General features: G+C 43.5%; 1 protein-coding gene across 1 annotated transcript in view; it reads right to left on the bottom strand.

The window, feature by feature from the left end:
* The window catches only part of SMPD4 (sphingomyelin phosphodiesterase 4), a 1,415,848-nt gene that overhangs the window by 306,331 nt on the left and 1,092,682 nt on the right, over positions 1-16,835 (bottom strand). Inside the window, exon 17 of the mRNA XM_044068837.1 lies at positions 13,796-13,959. Within this exon, the coding sequence (XP_043924772.1) occupies positions 13,796-13,959 (164 nt within the window). The remainder of the gene's footprint in view (positions 1-13,795; positions 13,960-16,835) is intronic.

Raw genomic sequence — 16,835 nt, 5'->3', positions numbered from 1 at the left:
CCTGCAGGACTCTCTGGCTGAAAGAGTGACAAATAGCACAGGAGTCCTGCAGGTGGAGAGGTCCCAGGCAGTAGATACAAGAAGTGTGACCGTCTGTCAGATACATCTTCTGACAGCACGAGACACACTTCTTGAAGCCTGAGACCCTCTGTTCTTTGGACATAGTGATATCCACACAACTCACACAGTCCCAGATTCAAAAATATTTAACTTAAATGGGGAAAAAATAAACCCACACACACACCCTGACAGGAAGGGATGGGAGGGGATTGAAGGCCCGACTAAATAAAACAACTAGGGAAACAGTAAAATTAGAGCTAAAGACCCTACAACTAACTAAAAGTGACAAAAAATCTAATAAGTGAGAGAAAAAATAGGAATGGGGTGACTAAAATTTGCATAACAAATTACTTACCAAGAGCTGGTAAAAGGAGTACCTCATCAGCGAAGCGGCAAACGAGATCTGGGTACTTACCGCCTTGCATCATGGGATATGGGGCTGCCTCGAGCTGGTAAAAGTGACTCTCGAGCTTAGCAAGTGCCGAGTCAACCCATCCAGCAAGAATGAAGGCGAGATTGACAACTTAACATCATGTCTTTCACTCCAAGTGGCAAATGAGATCTGAGGTACTTGGGGTTGGTGCACTGTGGTTAAGGGAGAAGCTCGAGAGGTTTTGGTTGTCACGAGCTTTAGAAACGGTCAAGTCGGACTTGAGAGATCAGATCCAAACCATAAGTTGATGACAGAATGGAAACTTGACATCAGATCAGATTCCAAAAACCTCTCAGAACAAAGTACAGTCAGAATGACCTTGTTTCCCTCTCCCACCATGCCAGTCCCTTAATCCTCCCAGAAAGTCTGAACCTCCATTTCCCTCTTTTGCAAAAGATTGCTTCAAAAAGATTGGTTCTGAGTGTGATCCATTTCGGCTACAAATGGCAGTGGGAGCCTTTCCCTACTTTCCCGAGGATTCTTCCTCATCTGCTAGACAAAATTCTTCTCTTCCCTGCTGTCCTATAGCACATGCTGTCTCGGGGGGGGGGGGGATATAGGGCAATATAAACTGTTCCTCTTCCTCTGTTAAAATGATTACATTCAAGGAAGTTTCTGGTGGCAAAGAAAGAAAATTCTTGTAGATGAGTTCTGGACCTTTCCTTCCTGAACCCAGTTTGGGATAGTGCTCAAGTTTAAATGCTGTCACTTCACAACCTAGAACTCCTCCTCCCTCATTTGAATTAGTGACTCTAGATTTAAAAGATGTATATCATCACATTCCTATTCAGCCATATTTGAGGCATTTCTTAAGATTGTGTGGGTCTGGATTACGTTATCAGTTCTACACCTTAACCTTTATGCTTCAACAGTGTACACAAACTGTCTCGTTTATGTCACAGCCCACTGCAGAATGCATGATATCACTATTTGTCCTTATTTAGACAACTTGTTTATCTTTGCTGAAAAATTTTCAGGAATCCCTTTCTTGGGTAAGGATCTCCTGCACAGGCTGGGATTCCAACAGAACATTCAGAAGTCCTTTCTGACACCTTTTCTGACACAAAACAGGATTATTTTTCCTGGGGTACCTGCTGAACACCTCAATACAAACAGAATTTCTTCCACAGAAACAAATAGATCTATATTTAGATCCTTTTTCCTGCGGTTTTCTAGTCAGATTTCCATCTCGACAAAGACATTTCTCAGGATTCTCTCTCTCATGACTCTCATGAAACCTCTTGCAAGACTCCACGTGAAAAAGCTACAATAGTACCTGAAATCATTTTGATCCCAGCATCAACACCCTTAGACTTTTCAAATTCCAGTTTTAGGATTTGTAAAAAGGGGGAGTGTGTGGTCCAGCCGCTAAATTTCTCATAATCCAGGTCTGCCATTCTCCCCTCATGCTCCAGCTCAGTCACAACCAACACCCCAGACTTTGCTTGGGGAGCATTATCAATTTGCAGAAAAGTGTAGGCTCTTTGGGGCAAAAAAGACAAAGATCAACATAAAATGTTAGCTCTCAAATGCTCTCAACTTTCTGAATCATCTGTGGCTCCCAGGACCTCCAAGTATTTACAGACACCACCACAGTGATGTGGTACATAAACAGCAACCAGATCTTAATCCCTGTGCAGACCAGTCATGTTGGTGTGGGATACAGCCTTCCAATGTTATCTCACTCTAATGGCATCTGACTTCCCATCAAAGCAAAATCACGTGTCCGGCAAGTTGACCAGGACAGACACTCATGAAAATAAAATTAATCTGGGAATCTTCCAAGATTTGATCCATCTGTGGTTATCATTAAGTAGATCTTTTTGCATCCTCTTTAATCAACAGACAAAATTATGTTCCAGAACTCCATAAAAAAATGCCTGGAAAAAAAATACCCTTTCTTTTCCTTGGTTAAGAATTTTCCTGTATTCTTTCCACCCTTTTCACGGTATTTCTGTAGTTTCAGAATGACTCTTCAAAGATAATAGCTGAGACTCCCTTCTGGCCCAGGCAACAGTGGTTCTCCCTTCTCACGAAAATGGCCAAGAGCAATTAACACAAGCTTCCTCACAGACTGGATTAACTCACAAGATCAGGGATGTGTGATATATCCTGATCCTTAACAACTGCAACTGACTGCCTGGATAAAGTACAGTTGTGTACACTTACCATAAATGTAGATGTTCGAGTGTATTCACTGTTGCAGTCATCACCTGTGGGTTATCCCTGCTGTGGTAGCCCTCGGCCGGCTTGAGTACCAGAGTCAATGTTTTTCTGCGTCAGCTGCTGTCGCCTGTAGACTGATGTCAGGTTGTCAGTGCTATAAAGCAAGGCAGCTGACGCCATTACATCAGTTTTTCTTGCCCAACCAGTTAGAAGCCCCAGGAACTATGGCAAAGTGGTCTTGGAGATTAACCACCACCCCAAGAAGCTTATGTTTCCCTAAGGAAAGAGGATATAAGGGGGGAGGAGGGAGGGAAACCAGGACTGTAACAGTGAAGACACTCAAACATCCACATTTATGTTAAGTGTACACAACTGCACTATGTTCTTCGTGTTTCACTGTTGCAGTCATCAGCTGTGGGAGAATTCCCAAAGCTGAGGAGAGGGATGGAAGGATTAGTTAAAGACCTAGGCATGGGTAAGCAAGTCCTGCAAAACTGCAAAGGCAAACCCTGCCTTAGCCTTACAGAAAAGATGAAGGTGGTAATGCTTTGTAAAGGTATGGACCGAGGTCCAGGTGGCAGCTTCCATGATGTCCCTGGGAGGAACTCCTCTGAGGAATGCTGTGGAAGTAGAGGCTGCCCTAGTGGAATGGGTATGAACAGACGTTGGGGGAGGTTGCCCATGAAATCTGTAGCAGGAATGGATACAGTGTGATATCCATTAGGAAATATTCTGCTTGCCCCTTGGGCAAAACTGACAAGGAGTGTGTCCGTTTTTCTGAAGGGTTTAGTACGGTCCAGGTAGTATCTGAGCCGTCTGTGCATGTCTAGTGAGTGCAGAATTCTTTCCCCTTATTTTGGGAGTTAGGGAAGAAGGTGGACAGATGAATGGCCTGGCTGAGAGTCACATCAGACACCACCTTGGGCATAAAGGAGGGGTTAGTCCTAAGGGAAATCCTGTCTGCATGGAAAATGATGAAGGGCTCAATGGCCATCAGTGCCTGAAGTTCAGTAGCCCTTCTGGCTGAGGTGATAGCTAGCAAAAAAGCAGTCTTCTAGGAGAGGTATTTCAGTTCTGCTGAAGCAGCAGGTTTGAAGGTTGGCAAGGTTAGTTTTTCTAAAACATAACTTAGGTCCCAGGCTGGTGTGGGTGGCCTTCTGGGAGGTATGATATTAGAAGCTCCTCTGAGGAACTGTTTAATCAAAGGATGAGAAAACAGGGGCTGGTCTGTATTAAAATGAGCTGAAATGGCCGAGGCGTGGATTTAACAGAAGAGGAGGAGAGGCCACTAGTGAGTAATTCCACTAGATAGTCCAGGATAAGAGGGACAGAAAGTTGTGAGGAACTGGCTCCAGGAGCAGAATATTTTCCATTTCCCTGCGTAAGATTTTCTGGTGCTGGGCCTTCGGGCCTCTGTGATAATGTCTAGGACCTGCTTGCTTAGCAGAAGCCCCTTGCTTACTTTGGGAGTATCAGCCATGCTGATAGTTTGAGAGTCTGCAAGTCTGGGTGCAGCACCCCCCCCCTTGAATCAAGAGGTCTGGGATCTGGGGGAAGCTGCTTGGGAGGCTGTGATGTCAGGCTGCGCAGCAAGGGTTACCAATGTTGTCTGGGCCAGTCTGGAGCAATGAGGAAGGCCTTGGGTCCCTCCCCCCCTTATCTTGATGAGTACCTTGGGAATAAGAGGCAGAGGGGGGGAATGCATACACGAAGAGGGAGTTCCATGGGAAAGTCAAGGCATCCACCTTCCATGCTAGGTGGTGATACTCCCTGGTACAGAATTTCTTTAGCTGGTTGTTGAGGTGCGAAGCAAAGATCAACCTCTGGATTTCGCCACACTTGAGTGACTTGCAAAAAGATCTTTTTGTGGAGCTGTCATTCATGGGGGTCCAGTAGGTGTCTGCTTAAGTGGTCTGCCAGGGTGTTGCTGATTCCTGGTAGGTATTGGGCTATTAGGCATAATCCCATGGAGTAGAGGGTAAGATTGTGTCCCTCCCAGTTTGTTGATGTAACACATTGCTGTGGTACTGTCTGTTTTGATAAGGAGAACCCCTGGCCTGAGATGGGGTTGGAAGGATGTCACAGCCTTTTGCACTGCCATCATTTCCTTCTGGTTGATATGTAAGGGAAGGTGCTGGGCATCCCAAAGACCTTGGGTGCATCTGCCTGCTAGGTGGGCACCCCAAGCAATGTCTGAGGAGTCAGTGGTAATGGTCTTCCCGGTAGCTGAAGGGGGAGACCCTGGTTCTTGGCACAGGCCCCTGCCCACCAGAGAAACTCGGCCCTTATACAGGGGATCAGAGGGAGAGAGGTCTCTAGAGGCTGTGAGTGTTGACACCAAAGGTTCTTTTGATACCACTGAAGTTTCCTCTTGTAAAGCCTGACCACAGGAATTAAAAGGATGCAAGATGCCATGTATCCCAAGGCTTGCAGGAACTTCCTCACTGTGAGGTGACTTTTGGATGCCAGCTGGGTACAGTAGAGAGGCAGGAAGCTCTGGTTTTCTGGAGATAGGAAGGCCATCTGGGATGTTGTGTCCCGGCAGTGCTCCCAGGAAAATGATCCTCCTGGAGGGTGTTTGCTTTGATTTCTTCTCGTTGATGGTGAACCCCAAGGAAGTTAGGAGGGTTTTGACAAAGAGGAGGTCCTGGAGCAGCTTTTCTTTGCACTCTGCCTGAATGAGGCAGTCATCCATATAAGGGTAAATCTGAATATTTCTCTGTCTGCAAAATGCTATGGCCAGGGTCAAACATTTGGTAAAAACCCTGGGAGCAGTAGATAAGCCAAAGGGAAGAGCAGAGAACTTAAAGTGCTGTGAGCCTGCTCTGAAATGCAGGAATTTCCTGCAGGACTCCCTTATGGGATGTGGAGGTAGGCATCTTTTAGTTCCAGGGTTACTAACCAGGCATGTTTTGTCCGCATAGGCAGCACCTGTTGCAAGGTTAGCATTTTAAATTTGGGGACCACCAGAGTGTTCAGAATGGACAGATCCAGGATGGGATGCCAAGTGCTCTCCTTTCTGGGAACAAGGAACAGCCTGGAATAAAAGCCTTTGCCTATTTGATCTGCGGGAACAGGTTCTACTGCCCCCTGGGATATGAGGGTTTGGACTTGTTTTAATGCCTCTGCCCACTGAGTTGGAGGTAAGACTGGGTACCCACTGGGAATTGGGAGTTCACTGAAAGTGAATTTGTATCCCTGAAAAATCTTTAAGACCCAGTGGTCCTTGGTTACAGACAGACAATTTTCTTTGCAGAGAGACAGCCTTTCTCCGAGCTTTTGGTGGGTGAGAGGAGGGCAGAGAAGGGAGTGGGAGTCATTGAGAGTTTTTGCCATAGAGGGATGGCTTAGAACTCCCTGCCTTAGAGACAGAAGTGGTCCACTGTTTGGTTCTCAGTTGTCCCTGGGACAGGGACCTGGATGGCCTGTCCCTGTGGGGCTTAGCTTGCTCCTGTCTGCTAGGAGCAGGAAAGGACCAGTGGCTAGAGGGAAAATTCCTGCTGAATCTTGGAGGCTGAACCTGAAATAAATCTTTTACTGTCTGCATAGATTTTACTTTGTCTTCCATCTTTTTAAGCACCTCTTCTGCTTTCTCTCCAAACAAGCAGTCTTTATCCAAGGGTGCATCAATTAATTTAGACTTGACATGATCAGGTAGAGGTTGTTCCTTCAACCATGCATGTCTCCGAATGACAGACCCAGACACTGCTGCCCTGCTAGAGGCTTCTAATGAGTCATATCCACAATGTAAAGAGTGCTTTGACACTTGTTAAGTACAGGGCAATACATCTGATAGCTCCTTAGAATTGGCACAGTCAGGAAAGTTAGAAATCTTTTGCTTTAATAGTTCCAAAGTGTGTTATTGACATTTTAACATATGGAACTGATAGTTGAGAGCTCTGATAGCTAAGGTTGCAAAGGTGTAAACCTTTTCACCCCATCTGTGCAGAGCTCTGGCCCTCTTTAAAAGAAGGAGCAAGATTCTTTTCAGAACTAGCCCTGCTTCCTTTAGGTCCCTGTGTAATGACCTCCGGGTCTGCAGCAGGATTTCTGTAAAGGTATTTGTGAGAGTCTGGTACTCTGTAGTACCTGTCTGGTTTACTGGGAGCAGGTGGGAGGGCATCAGGGGCTAAGCTGGATTCATGGAAAACATCATCCACCACTTCTAAAATAGGGGGGGATGGCCAGGGGTCTGTGCTGGGGCAGGTCTGGAAATTCTCTTAGCCTTTTCCTAGACTGAGGGAAGTCCTGAGATTCCCATTAGAACTGTTCCCTGAGGGTGTGTAGGGTTTCCCCAAAGGAAAGGTCTTCTGGTGGAGAGGCAGAAGGGATGGATTCCTCTGCATCTGAATCTTCAAAAGCAGTCAGAGGTTGTTGTTCCTCTTCAAAGTCTGAATAAAGAGATTCCTCATAATCTTGCTCTGTCAATAGTTCAGGTGTGGATACTCTACAAAAGGGCTTACAGAAACAGATGCTTGGTGCCAGAGCCATGGGCTCATGCTCAATGCCAAGAAATATATAGTTATCCCCTTTGGGAAAAAACATGTACCCGTGAATTACTTCATAGATGGCAGTACACTAAACACCAAAGGTGTGATAAGAGACTTAGGGACACAGGTGGACAGTGGTCTCACCTTTGATAACCACATTGCCACAACAGTCAGGAAATCCTTCTATGTGGCACACCTCATCACTAAGGGCTTTTCATCCAGAAAAAAGGAGGTCATTGTCCCACTGTACTCATCCCTCATTAGACCCATTATAGAATACAACGCCCCATTTGGTATGTACCACTCAAGACATCTGCAACAACTGGAAAGGCCACAGAAATACCTCACTAAAAATCACAGGCCTAAAGCAGATACCCTATGCTGACCACCTTAAAAAACTCCAGCTCTACTCTGTCGCATATCGTCTACTCAGAGGCGATCTCTGCTTAACATACAAGGCCAAGTCAAACCCAGAGCTGCTGGACATGTTACACTTAAAGAAATCCCAATCCCTCAGAGCCACACACTCCAGGGATCTAAACCTTGTCATCACAATAAACAAAACATGCTGGAGGGGATAGGATCCTGACCTAGAGACTCCCCAGACTCTGGTATAGACTACCCATACATGTCAAGCAGAGTGCCTCTTTGGCTCTCATCAAAAGGAACCTTGACGACTGGATGGGAGAAAAGAAATTCACCCCGGGGATCACATCAGTCGCCCTGCTTCACAGGGGTCCTGGGAAGAAATAGCCAGGGAATTGTTATGGCTTGGCCTGTATAGGCCCTAGGGCCAATACCCTACTACCAACCTATGAACCTATAAAGGCGTCTTTTCCTTTTAGAAGTTGTGGCTCGACTGCCCCTGATAAAGGAAATAAGATCTTCCGCCATCTTAAGTATTTGGGCCTGGGCTGGAGGAGTGGGAGTAAGATGGTGGCTAGAGGTAGATTTTCTAGGGGTGGCCTAGCTTCTAGGCCTAAGGGTATTCATCGGTCTGAGAGAAATGGTAGTCGGGTGTGAAGATGTCGGTTTCTGACTAGAATCAGTAGTGCAAAAGACCTCCTCAGAAGATGGTGCCTGTGTCGCGGCTCCATACCCAACCGAGACAGAGACAACCAAAGGCTCTGAAGACGAACAAGAGTTCTGTGGCATACCGGACTTCAAAAGGGTCTCGGTAGAGGCCTGTATAGCTATCGCATCGGGCATCAGGGGCTGCAAAAGCTGCTTAGAGGAAGAGTCGTTGGAATGCTTAGCCTTGTGTGGTCTATCTCTATCTTTATCCCTATGTTTTTTTCGGAGGATCTACGGATTGTTGGCTGACGGAAGTCATTTGTGAAGAGGGAGGACGAAAATACCTGTCAACAAAAAGAGCTCTATGATGAATGGCTCTCGCATTAAAGAGGGCACAGAACCAGTAACTGGCGACGTCGTGGTCTGGGCCTAAAGAAGTCACGTAGTATGAATGGAAGTCTCTGTGGAGATCGGCTTTCCACAGCCGACACAACTGTTAACTTTTCAGACACCGGTTAGTGCAAGAAAAAAAAGATCCCCAATGGGGTGATTAACTTTAGACATTTTTACCTGTGATCTGAGTACTGGTAGCGACTGACCACCATACTTGCCAACTGCTTCTGCTACGGGCTCCACGGCAAGAAAGACCGATGTAATGTCATCAGCTGCCTTGCTTTACAGCACAGACGAGCTGACGTCTGTCTACAGGCGACACCAGCTGACGCAGAAAAACATTGACTCTGGTATTCAGGCTGGCTGCGGGCTACCGCAGCAGGGATAACCCACAGATGATGACTGCAACAGTGAAACACAAAGAACATCAGGGTTTTAATAACTTGTAGGCAGCTTTTTTCCTGAGAGCATACGGCAGGTATTAATGGAGGCAAGAAAGCCTGCTACTAGAAGATCTTATATTAGTAATTGGAAAAGGTTTTCTAGCAGGTTCCAACAAAACAATGAGCATCCATTCAGGCTTAGTGATTCTGTGCTTTTACAGTATTTTTGTGACTTACTATCCTATGGCCTGGCTTACCCCTCAGTTAAGGTTCGTCTGTCATCCATTTTAGCATGTCTGCCCATATAGCCACCCCTTTCAATGCTATCTCAAGGGAAAATGTTTTTTTGAAAGGGGCTCTGCAAAAGAAGCCTCCTGGAAAGCCAATAGCTCCTTTCTTGGGATCTTAACTTTATGTTAGAAAAACACTTTCTCTATTTGAGCCAGCTTATTAAGTTGACTTGAGGTTTTAAACATGGAAAACAGTCTTACTTACTGTTCTGACCTCTAAGCAGGGGGGGGGGGTTGCAAGCTCTTATGGTTGATCAGCCTCATCTCTTTTTCCACAAGGATAGCTTTTCATTAAGAACTAATCCTTTTATACCTGAAACTGTATGCAAGTTTACTTTAAAGTCAGCCTATTCATCTCCCCGTTTAATTTGCAGAACCTAAAAATGATGGAGAAAGGATACTTAAACCTTGAATGTCCACAGACAACTCAGGTACTATCCTGACAAAGCAAAATCTTTCAGAACTGATCAGTTCCTCATTTCTGGTGAAGGTAAGAAGGGACAACCTGTGCCAACGCAGACTATTTCCAAATGGTTGTATCAGGGTATTACCTTTTGTTATTCCCATCACAACAAAACTGTTTCAGGCAGGGTCAAGGACCACTCTACTTGGGCAGTGGTTTCAGCTATGGCTTTTTGGAAAGGGTTGGATTCTAGTAGTATTCTAAAAGCTTCAACTTGGTCCTCCGTGTTCCAAAACTTCGTCATATGCAGCTTTGCCAAGAGGATTATAAGCAGGTAGCCATGTATCCCATGGCACAGAGAAATTCTCTTGCTGAAATGGCTTGTCTGGAGGGCAGGTCTTTTAAGTATTCTGAAAGAAAGGTGACTTTTTCCTCTGGGAGAAAAACCTTCTGTTGGACAGAGTTTATGACTTGCTCCCTGAAAGGTAATTCTGGTGCTGGGATGGACTTGTAACTTCTGGTGGTTATAGGCCAGCCTCATTTTCTGGAAGCAATCCCTTGTGATATGCATTTCTGTCTAGAGCGCCTGGTGGGACTTCGCCTGAATCAGACAGTTGGGTCCAGGCAAGGGTAACTATGGTCCCGCTTGTGTGCTGCAGAAGGCAATGAATGGTGCCAGACATTTGGTGAAAACCTGTGGAGCAGAAGATAAGCCAAATGGTAAGGCACAAAATTGGTAATGCAATCCTACTGCTGGAAAACATAGGTATTCATGTGTTTCTGGGCCATAGCAGCATAAAGGTAAGCATTCTTCAAGTCCAAAGTCAACAACACTACCACTTGGAAAATAAGGGTCAGCAACTTTTATAGGGTTAACATCCTGAATTTTGGAACTAGTAGAATTTTTTTTAGTCTTGAGAGGTCTAGAATAGGGGATCTATATCACGATGTTGAATGTTGTAATATCGAACCGGGAAGTTCAAAATGTGAAAATAGCGAAGTCGCGGAACACTGATTTTTGTCCCCCAGGGGAAAAAATCGGTGGGCCGTTTTCATTGCTTTTCTATTTCCTCCACTGTGCTGTGATCTCAGAGTTGGTATATTTAAGTAGGGGGTAGGAGGTGGCGAAGCCCCCAACATTAGTGTAAGTTTAAAGTTTGTGTTTTTTTGTTTTTGTACCGGAAAAATAGTTTTTTTTTTCCTCTGGGGGGGAAAAAAAAAATTGCTGCTCTGTGTGTTTGTACTTCTTGCATTTTGGACTTCTAGATTTGATATTACGTCTTTCAAAAACTTGACAATGTGATATAGACCCTAGAGAAGGCCCTCCAGGTGCCTTCTTTCCTGGGGACAAAGAAAAGAAGGGAGTAAAACCTTGTGCCTCATTCTGTGGGCACTCTCTGAATTGATCCTTGCAATACTAATTATTTTAGAATGGGAGGCAGTAGTTTTTCTTTTTTGGGAGGGGCAACCCTAGAAAGAGAGGCTTCTTCCAAAATTGGAAGACATAAGCCTTCCTGTCTGATTTTCAAAACTCATTTGTCCTAAAGTAAGTCTTCCCAATGATGATAGGACAATAGCCTTCCTGATAGCTGTGTGTGGGGGAGGCAGGGTTGGACTGAGGTGGGATTTGAAGGAAGGGGTGCTGGTAATAGTCACAGCTGCACCAAATGTGGGACAGGATCTTTAACTCCTCCAGATCGGAAATGCTGCTCCTTTTGCCAGTTTCTCCATAATCTGAGCCTTTTCTCCTTAATCTGTCTAGTTTTCTCATGTTTAAGTGGAAAGGGGCAAGACTTGGAAGGGTTGTTCCTACTATACCCAGGAGTGGGAGACATAGAATTCTTTGACAGATTTCATCTGTTTCCCTTTCTTATGCAGTTTATCAAAAACATGTTCATCTGTGGGTACTAAAACAAACTCCTTGTCCAGGGGGCATGACGTGTCAACTTCTACCTAGTCTGAGAGAGGTTTAGTTTTCAGCCAGGCATGAATTTGAGTGTTTGACCCTGAAAGTAGCCACCCCGCGTGATGCCTCTAAAGTATCACAGCCACATTGAAAGGAGTGTCTGGAAACCTGGAGAGTGACACTGCATAAGTCCAGGATATCCCTCTGAAAGCTCTTGCTCTGGATCCCATCTGCCTTGGTTTTGATTTATTCCTGTAGTGACGCAAGGTAATTGTGCATGTGGAACTGGCAGTTGACAGCCCTCATGGCCAGGTTAGCTGAATTATACGTTTTCTTAGCAAATCTGTCCAGCATCCTACTTTCACTATCATTTGGTAAGGGGTTCTTGGATGCATGCCCAAGATCTCCCTTAGCGGATTTTATGGACACCACTGACTGATCCACCACTGGGTTTTTATAAAGGTGTTTATGAGACTTCAGCAGCCTATAAAAGCAGTCAGACCGCCAAGGAGTAGGAGGAAGGGAGTCAGGGTGCAGTGATATATGTCCTTGAACACATCAACCAAGACTATATCTACTGGAGGTGCAGCCGAAGGTCTAAGGGTGGGAAAGTTCAAAAGTTCTTTATAATGAGTTTGAGCCTTAGTGAATTCACCAGAATCTTAAATGAAGGATTCCTTCATCCTATGAAGTGCCTCTCCAAAAGATAAATCATTAGGAGACAAAGCAGAGGAAATACTGTTATCTGAAACAAATCATCATAAGTCAGGGGAGGAAGGTATTTCACATACGTTAGTTCCTCCTCATCCTCCGATTCTGAGGAATCAGACTCTTCCTGGGGGGGAAAGTATTCCTTTTCCTCTTCTCAGAAGTATAGTCCAGGCACAGGATCCTTTTGCAGGGTTGGTTACCTGGTCATCCTGAAATCCATGAAGTCATGGGCTGACCTGGGATGAAGAGGCAATTGGCTGAGACAATGAAGGCTACGGCAAACCAGAAGGTCTCCTGGGTTTGGGATGCCAAGGTCTGAAGGGAAATTAAGGTCTCCAGTTGCAGGTGAGTGGTTTTAACCTCTATCCAGTTCCAAGGGACAGCCTTCCTTACAGTAACCAAGGGATTACCACACTTACCCTCAGACAGCAAAACTCAGGCATTGGAAGTCATGGCTTGCTGAGTGGCTATGGATGCAACAGACACTGGTCTGGTGTCAGAATGTGAGAAGTACGAGTGAGTAGTGGCAGCCTCCAAAAGGGTCATGTCAGAGGGCTCCAACCTAGTAGGAATCAGACCAGGGTGATGCAAAGGTGCCTCACATGTATCGGTGATCTCTCGTTTTGTCAATGGCTTAAACAAAAAAAATGTCCTCCACATCCCTGATGTCCTTCTCCTTTGGCTGCATGTCTTTATGTTATTTTTTTGAGGATGACAGTATAGGAACAAGCAGTCATTAAAGGTTGTAAATGTTCTGTCTTTCTAGATTCCATATGTAACTGAAGGGATTCAGCTCTACATGTAATAATATTTGAAGTCTGGCACAATACTGACAGTCAGAAACACTGCCTTTTTTGCTTAGGCTGTCAGCACAATATGAGTGGAAATCATTGTGGGGAATCTGCTTCCCACAAGAAAGGCAATTAACTTTCTTAAACATGAACAAGAATCATTCACAAGGAAAAGAGAAAAAAAAGTCTCCAACAGGGTACTTAACATAGGTGTTTGGAAACTCTGTTTATTCACGCCAACCGATTGACTGATGACACTATTAAACGCATTATGGAGTAGTGGATTACCTGGCAAAAATTAACTATGGCGATGGCTGATGCCCTCTGTACACCGGGCTTCTGGATGTTGGTCAGCACAGAAATTCCACTGGCTGGGGGATGGGGAAGAGACTCTGGTATTTGGATATGCTGTGGGCTACTACACGGGAGGAAGATCCAAGAATTAGTACTGCAACACTGACAATGATGAACATTTACGTTTTCTCCAAGTATCTTTAAAGTGAAATAAACTGTCCCATGACACTTTCAGAACAGATATACATAAATACTACATATATGGTACATAACAGATTTGGAATTAAGGAAACAATGGTTCTCTTTCATAAAGATACATATTACTATGCATGTGCATCTTTCTAAAATGGTCTTAAAAACAGAAGAAATGTTACTCCATATGAAAGTTGTTCAGACAGGCATACAGAAGAGCACATAATTTCTCTCCAGTATTTTTTTTTAAGTGGTTAGCACATATTTACCTTTTTGTATCATTTCAGCCAAATTTGGTTGTGAGAAGATCTTAGCCACCCTGAAAACCATCAAAGCATTTTTAGGAGCAACAAGGTCAGTTCTGACTGCTCGATTTAGGAAACTTGAGAACAATTTTGTGTACATCAGTAAGTTGTCCTGGACGAAAGTAGCCCTGTTCATGAAAAAACAAGATCGAAAAAGAAAAGAAAATTAATAACATTACAAATTTCTTTAAACAGTAAAAATACACCACTACCCTTCAGCACAGGAACATGCACCTCTGATGATCAGAAATCAATCCAGTGCTTCTTCTCATACACTGTAAACAGCAAAAATGAAATTTTGGGAATTTAGCCCTGCTGTGAAAAATCAGACCCCAACTAACTTTCATTATTCACCTATTACTGTATGCATTGTGCACTAGATGCCCAGAATTAGGCATCTGTACATATTGTCAGTGTAGTTAAGAGGTGCAGGTAACAGAAAGCTGAGATGGAATGAGTTGTCAACTGATGGTTTACCTCTTCTAGGGTTAAGGAGGAATGTGCCCAATGGGAAGCAGCAGGCAGTCGCTGCGAGATTGGTTATTTCCAAAAGAGGCAGGAATCTAAGAAGTCTGGTTGAGCAAGGTTAAAGGAGATTTATAAGGACACCGGGAATTTTCAAATGTGAGTCTTGTAGTATGTGTAGACATATGGCTACTGGCTCATTCTCCTCTATAGTAAGAATAAGATTTATAAAAATGAAGGTAGATACAACTGTAATAGTAAGTCAGTTGTTTATATAGTGCAATGTCAGTCTTGTCCAGCATTTTATGTGGGCAAGACGGACAGAAAAATGAGGGAGAGAACATATGAACATATTCTAAGTATCACCAAAGAAATAAGTGAAAATGCTTTGGCTAGACATGTATCCCTCAACCATGGACATGCATTTAAATTTAGAGTAATCGATCAAATAGTAGGGGATGACAGGGGTTGGTTCACTAGCCTACTAGTAGAAAAATATGAGGTGATGTGGCAATTGCGTTTAGATGCTAGTAGGTGGGCCAGGTCTAAATGAGGTAGTGTCCATCTCTAGCATATTGAAATTGAGGAGCCTGAATAGATAAATTTAATACGCAAAGGTGTGTTGTATGTTTTAAAAATTGTTAAAAAAATGTTTATTATTTTTATATATATTAGGAACTTTTTATTATATATGATTATATATTTATTATTGAACTGAATGTGAAATCAAGCATAAGCACATACAGAAGTAAAAAAGTTTTATTTAGTTATTTTAAATCATAGTTAGAAATGGTATATATGCAAGGTTTAGTAAGAATGTAAGATAAATATATTTATGTTTTTCTATTGATACATATATTTAAGAAATCTTTTTTAAAAATGTAAAATATATTTGATGTTAGTAATTATATAATTATTTAGTAAAGGAGGGTGTTTATAGGAATTGGTTGGGTGCTGTGAATAGGGTTAATTGATTAAATACCAGCATGGGAATCTTCAAAAAACCTGTCTGAAGAAGTCCGGTGAAGCTACCGGACAAAAAGCGCTTCACAAGACTAATGTAGTAAATAAAGTATTACGGAATATTCTGAGCCTTTGTGGTGTCGAGTTGGTGAACTATGTTTGTTGTTTTTGTTTTCGAGTGGTTTACCGTCTCTATAATACTTTGAGCCCACCACTTTCCAAAAGGCCACAGAAAAAGCCAAATCTCTGGTAGTGTATACTCAACTTGTCTGGAAGCGATTTGTCATGGCAACAACAGAAAATGATAGGATAGGACAACCATTTGTAAACTGTCTGCTCTGACTGTCTCATTTTCGTACCTCCACAGGAAATAAAACAGTTGATTCAAACTCCTGAAGGTTTTAGTCCTGTCAAGATAGTACTGGAGATGCCTATGGACAGAGTATGTAAAATCTTGTTCCCTTAATTCTGGATCTGGAAAAAGCCCGACTCAAATTAAACTCTAAATCCACTTTGTGCATAAATGAAGGACTTGTTCTCAAAGACAACCTGTCCTTATGAAAATAGGATAAGCCTAGCTCAACATAAGAGAGTTACAATGTTTTCCAAGTTAAAAACTTGAATTTAGCCCGGTAAGCTGGTTCACATAGAAAAGGTGCAAGTTTCTCTAGAACAAAACTGAGATCCCAATAAGGTGCCACCTGTCTTCTAGGTGTATGGATAAGTTTGTTTGAGGCTGGTTAGAAGACGAGGGGGGGGGGGGTGTCTAAGTACATACATTAGAAATGGTTGAGAGCAAAATCTTGATAAAACAGTAAGATTGGCCAGAGGATAATAACTCACAAATATCACAGAACTAAAGAACCCTTGTTCTTAGTTTGCCATGAAGTATATTCCTTCCACTTATCAATATTATGAACTTCCAGAAGCAGGTTTCTTAGCCTCCTTTAACATCTGCTGCATGCCATCAAAAAAAAAAGGTAATTTAAAGGTCTTAAACTCTATCATACAGGCAGCCAACTGAAGAAGTTGCAGGTTGAGGGTTCATTCTGTGAGGAAGCCTGTCGTACCTGTCCCTGGCCATTTTCAAAAGAAGGGACAACCACTGTAGCCAGGACCAGAAGGGAGTCAACACAATTATCTTTGGAGTCCAGAATCGTTAGAATGACCTTGAAAATCAGTGGAACAGGTTGAAATGCATACATGAACATTCCTGACATGGGAAAAAGAAGGCATTTGTATTCCAGGCCTGTTTGCAAGGAATCCTGGAGCATAATTTCTTTAACAGTCTAGTGTGAACTGAAACAGACATCTATTTGAGGAGTTTCCCATAGCCAAATCAATTCCTTGAAGACCACTGTGCTCTGTTTCCATTTGTGAGGGTCCGTCCTGGTCCTGCTCAGCTTATTTGCAACAATGCTTTGCTCTAACATGATGTAGGCAACATGAAGAGAAAGGTTGTGCTGATCTGCTGGTTCTCCATCTACCCAGGCTATTGTATCGATTCTGCAAAGGGTGTAGAATCTGGTTCTTTTCTGTTATGTCCCACATTATTGTGGTAGTGTCCAAAGATAGC

Source organism: Protopterus annectens, chromosome 4.part0, assembly GCF_019279795.1.
Source record: "Protopterus annectens isolate FY-2018-M chromosome 4.part0, PAN1.0, whole genome shotgun sequence".
Taxonomy (NCBI): domain Eukaryota; kingdom Metazoa; phylum Chordata; order Ceratodontiformes; family Protopteridae; genus Protopterus; species Protopterus annectens.
This window is presented reverse-complemented; position numbering and strand designations above follow the sequence as displayed.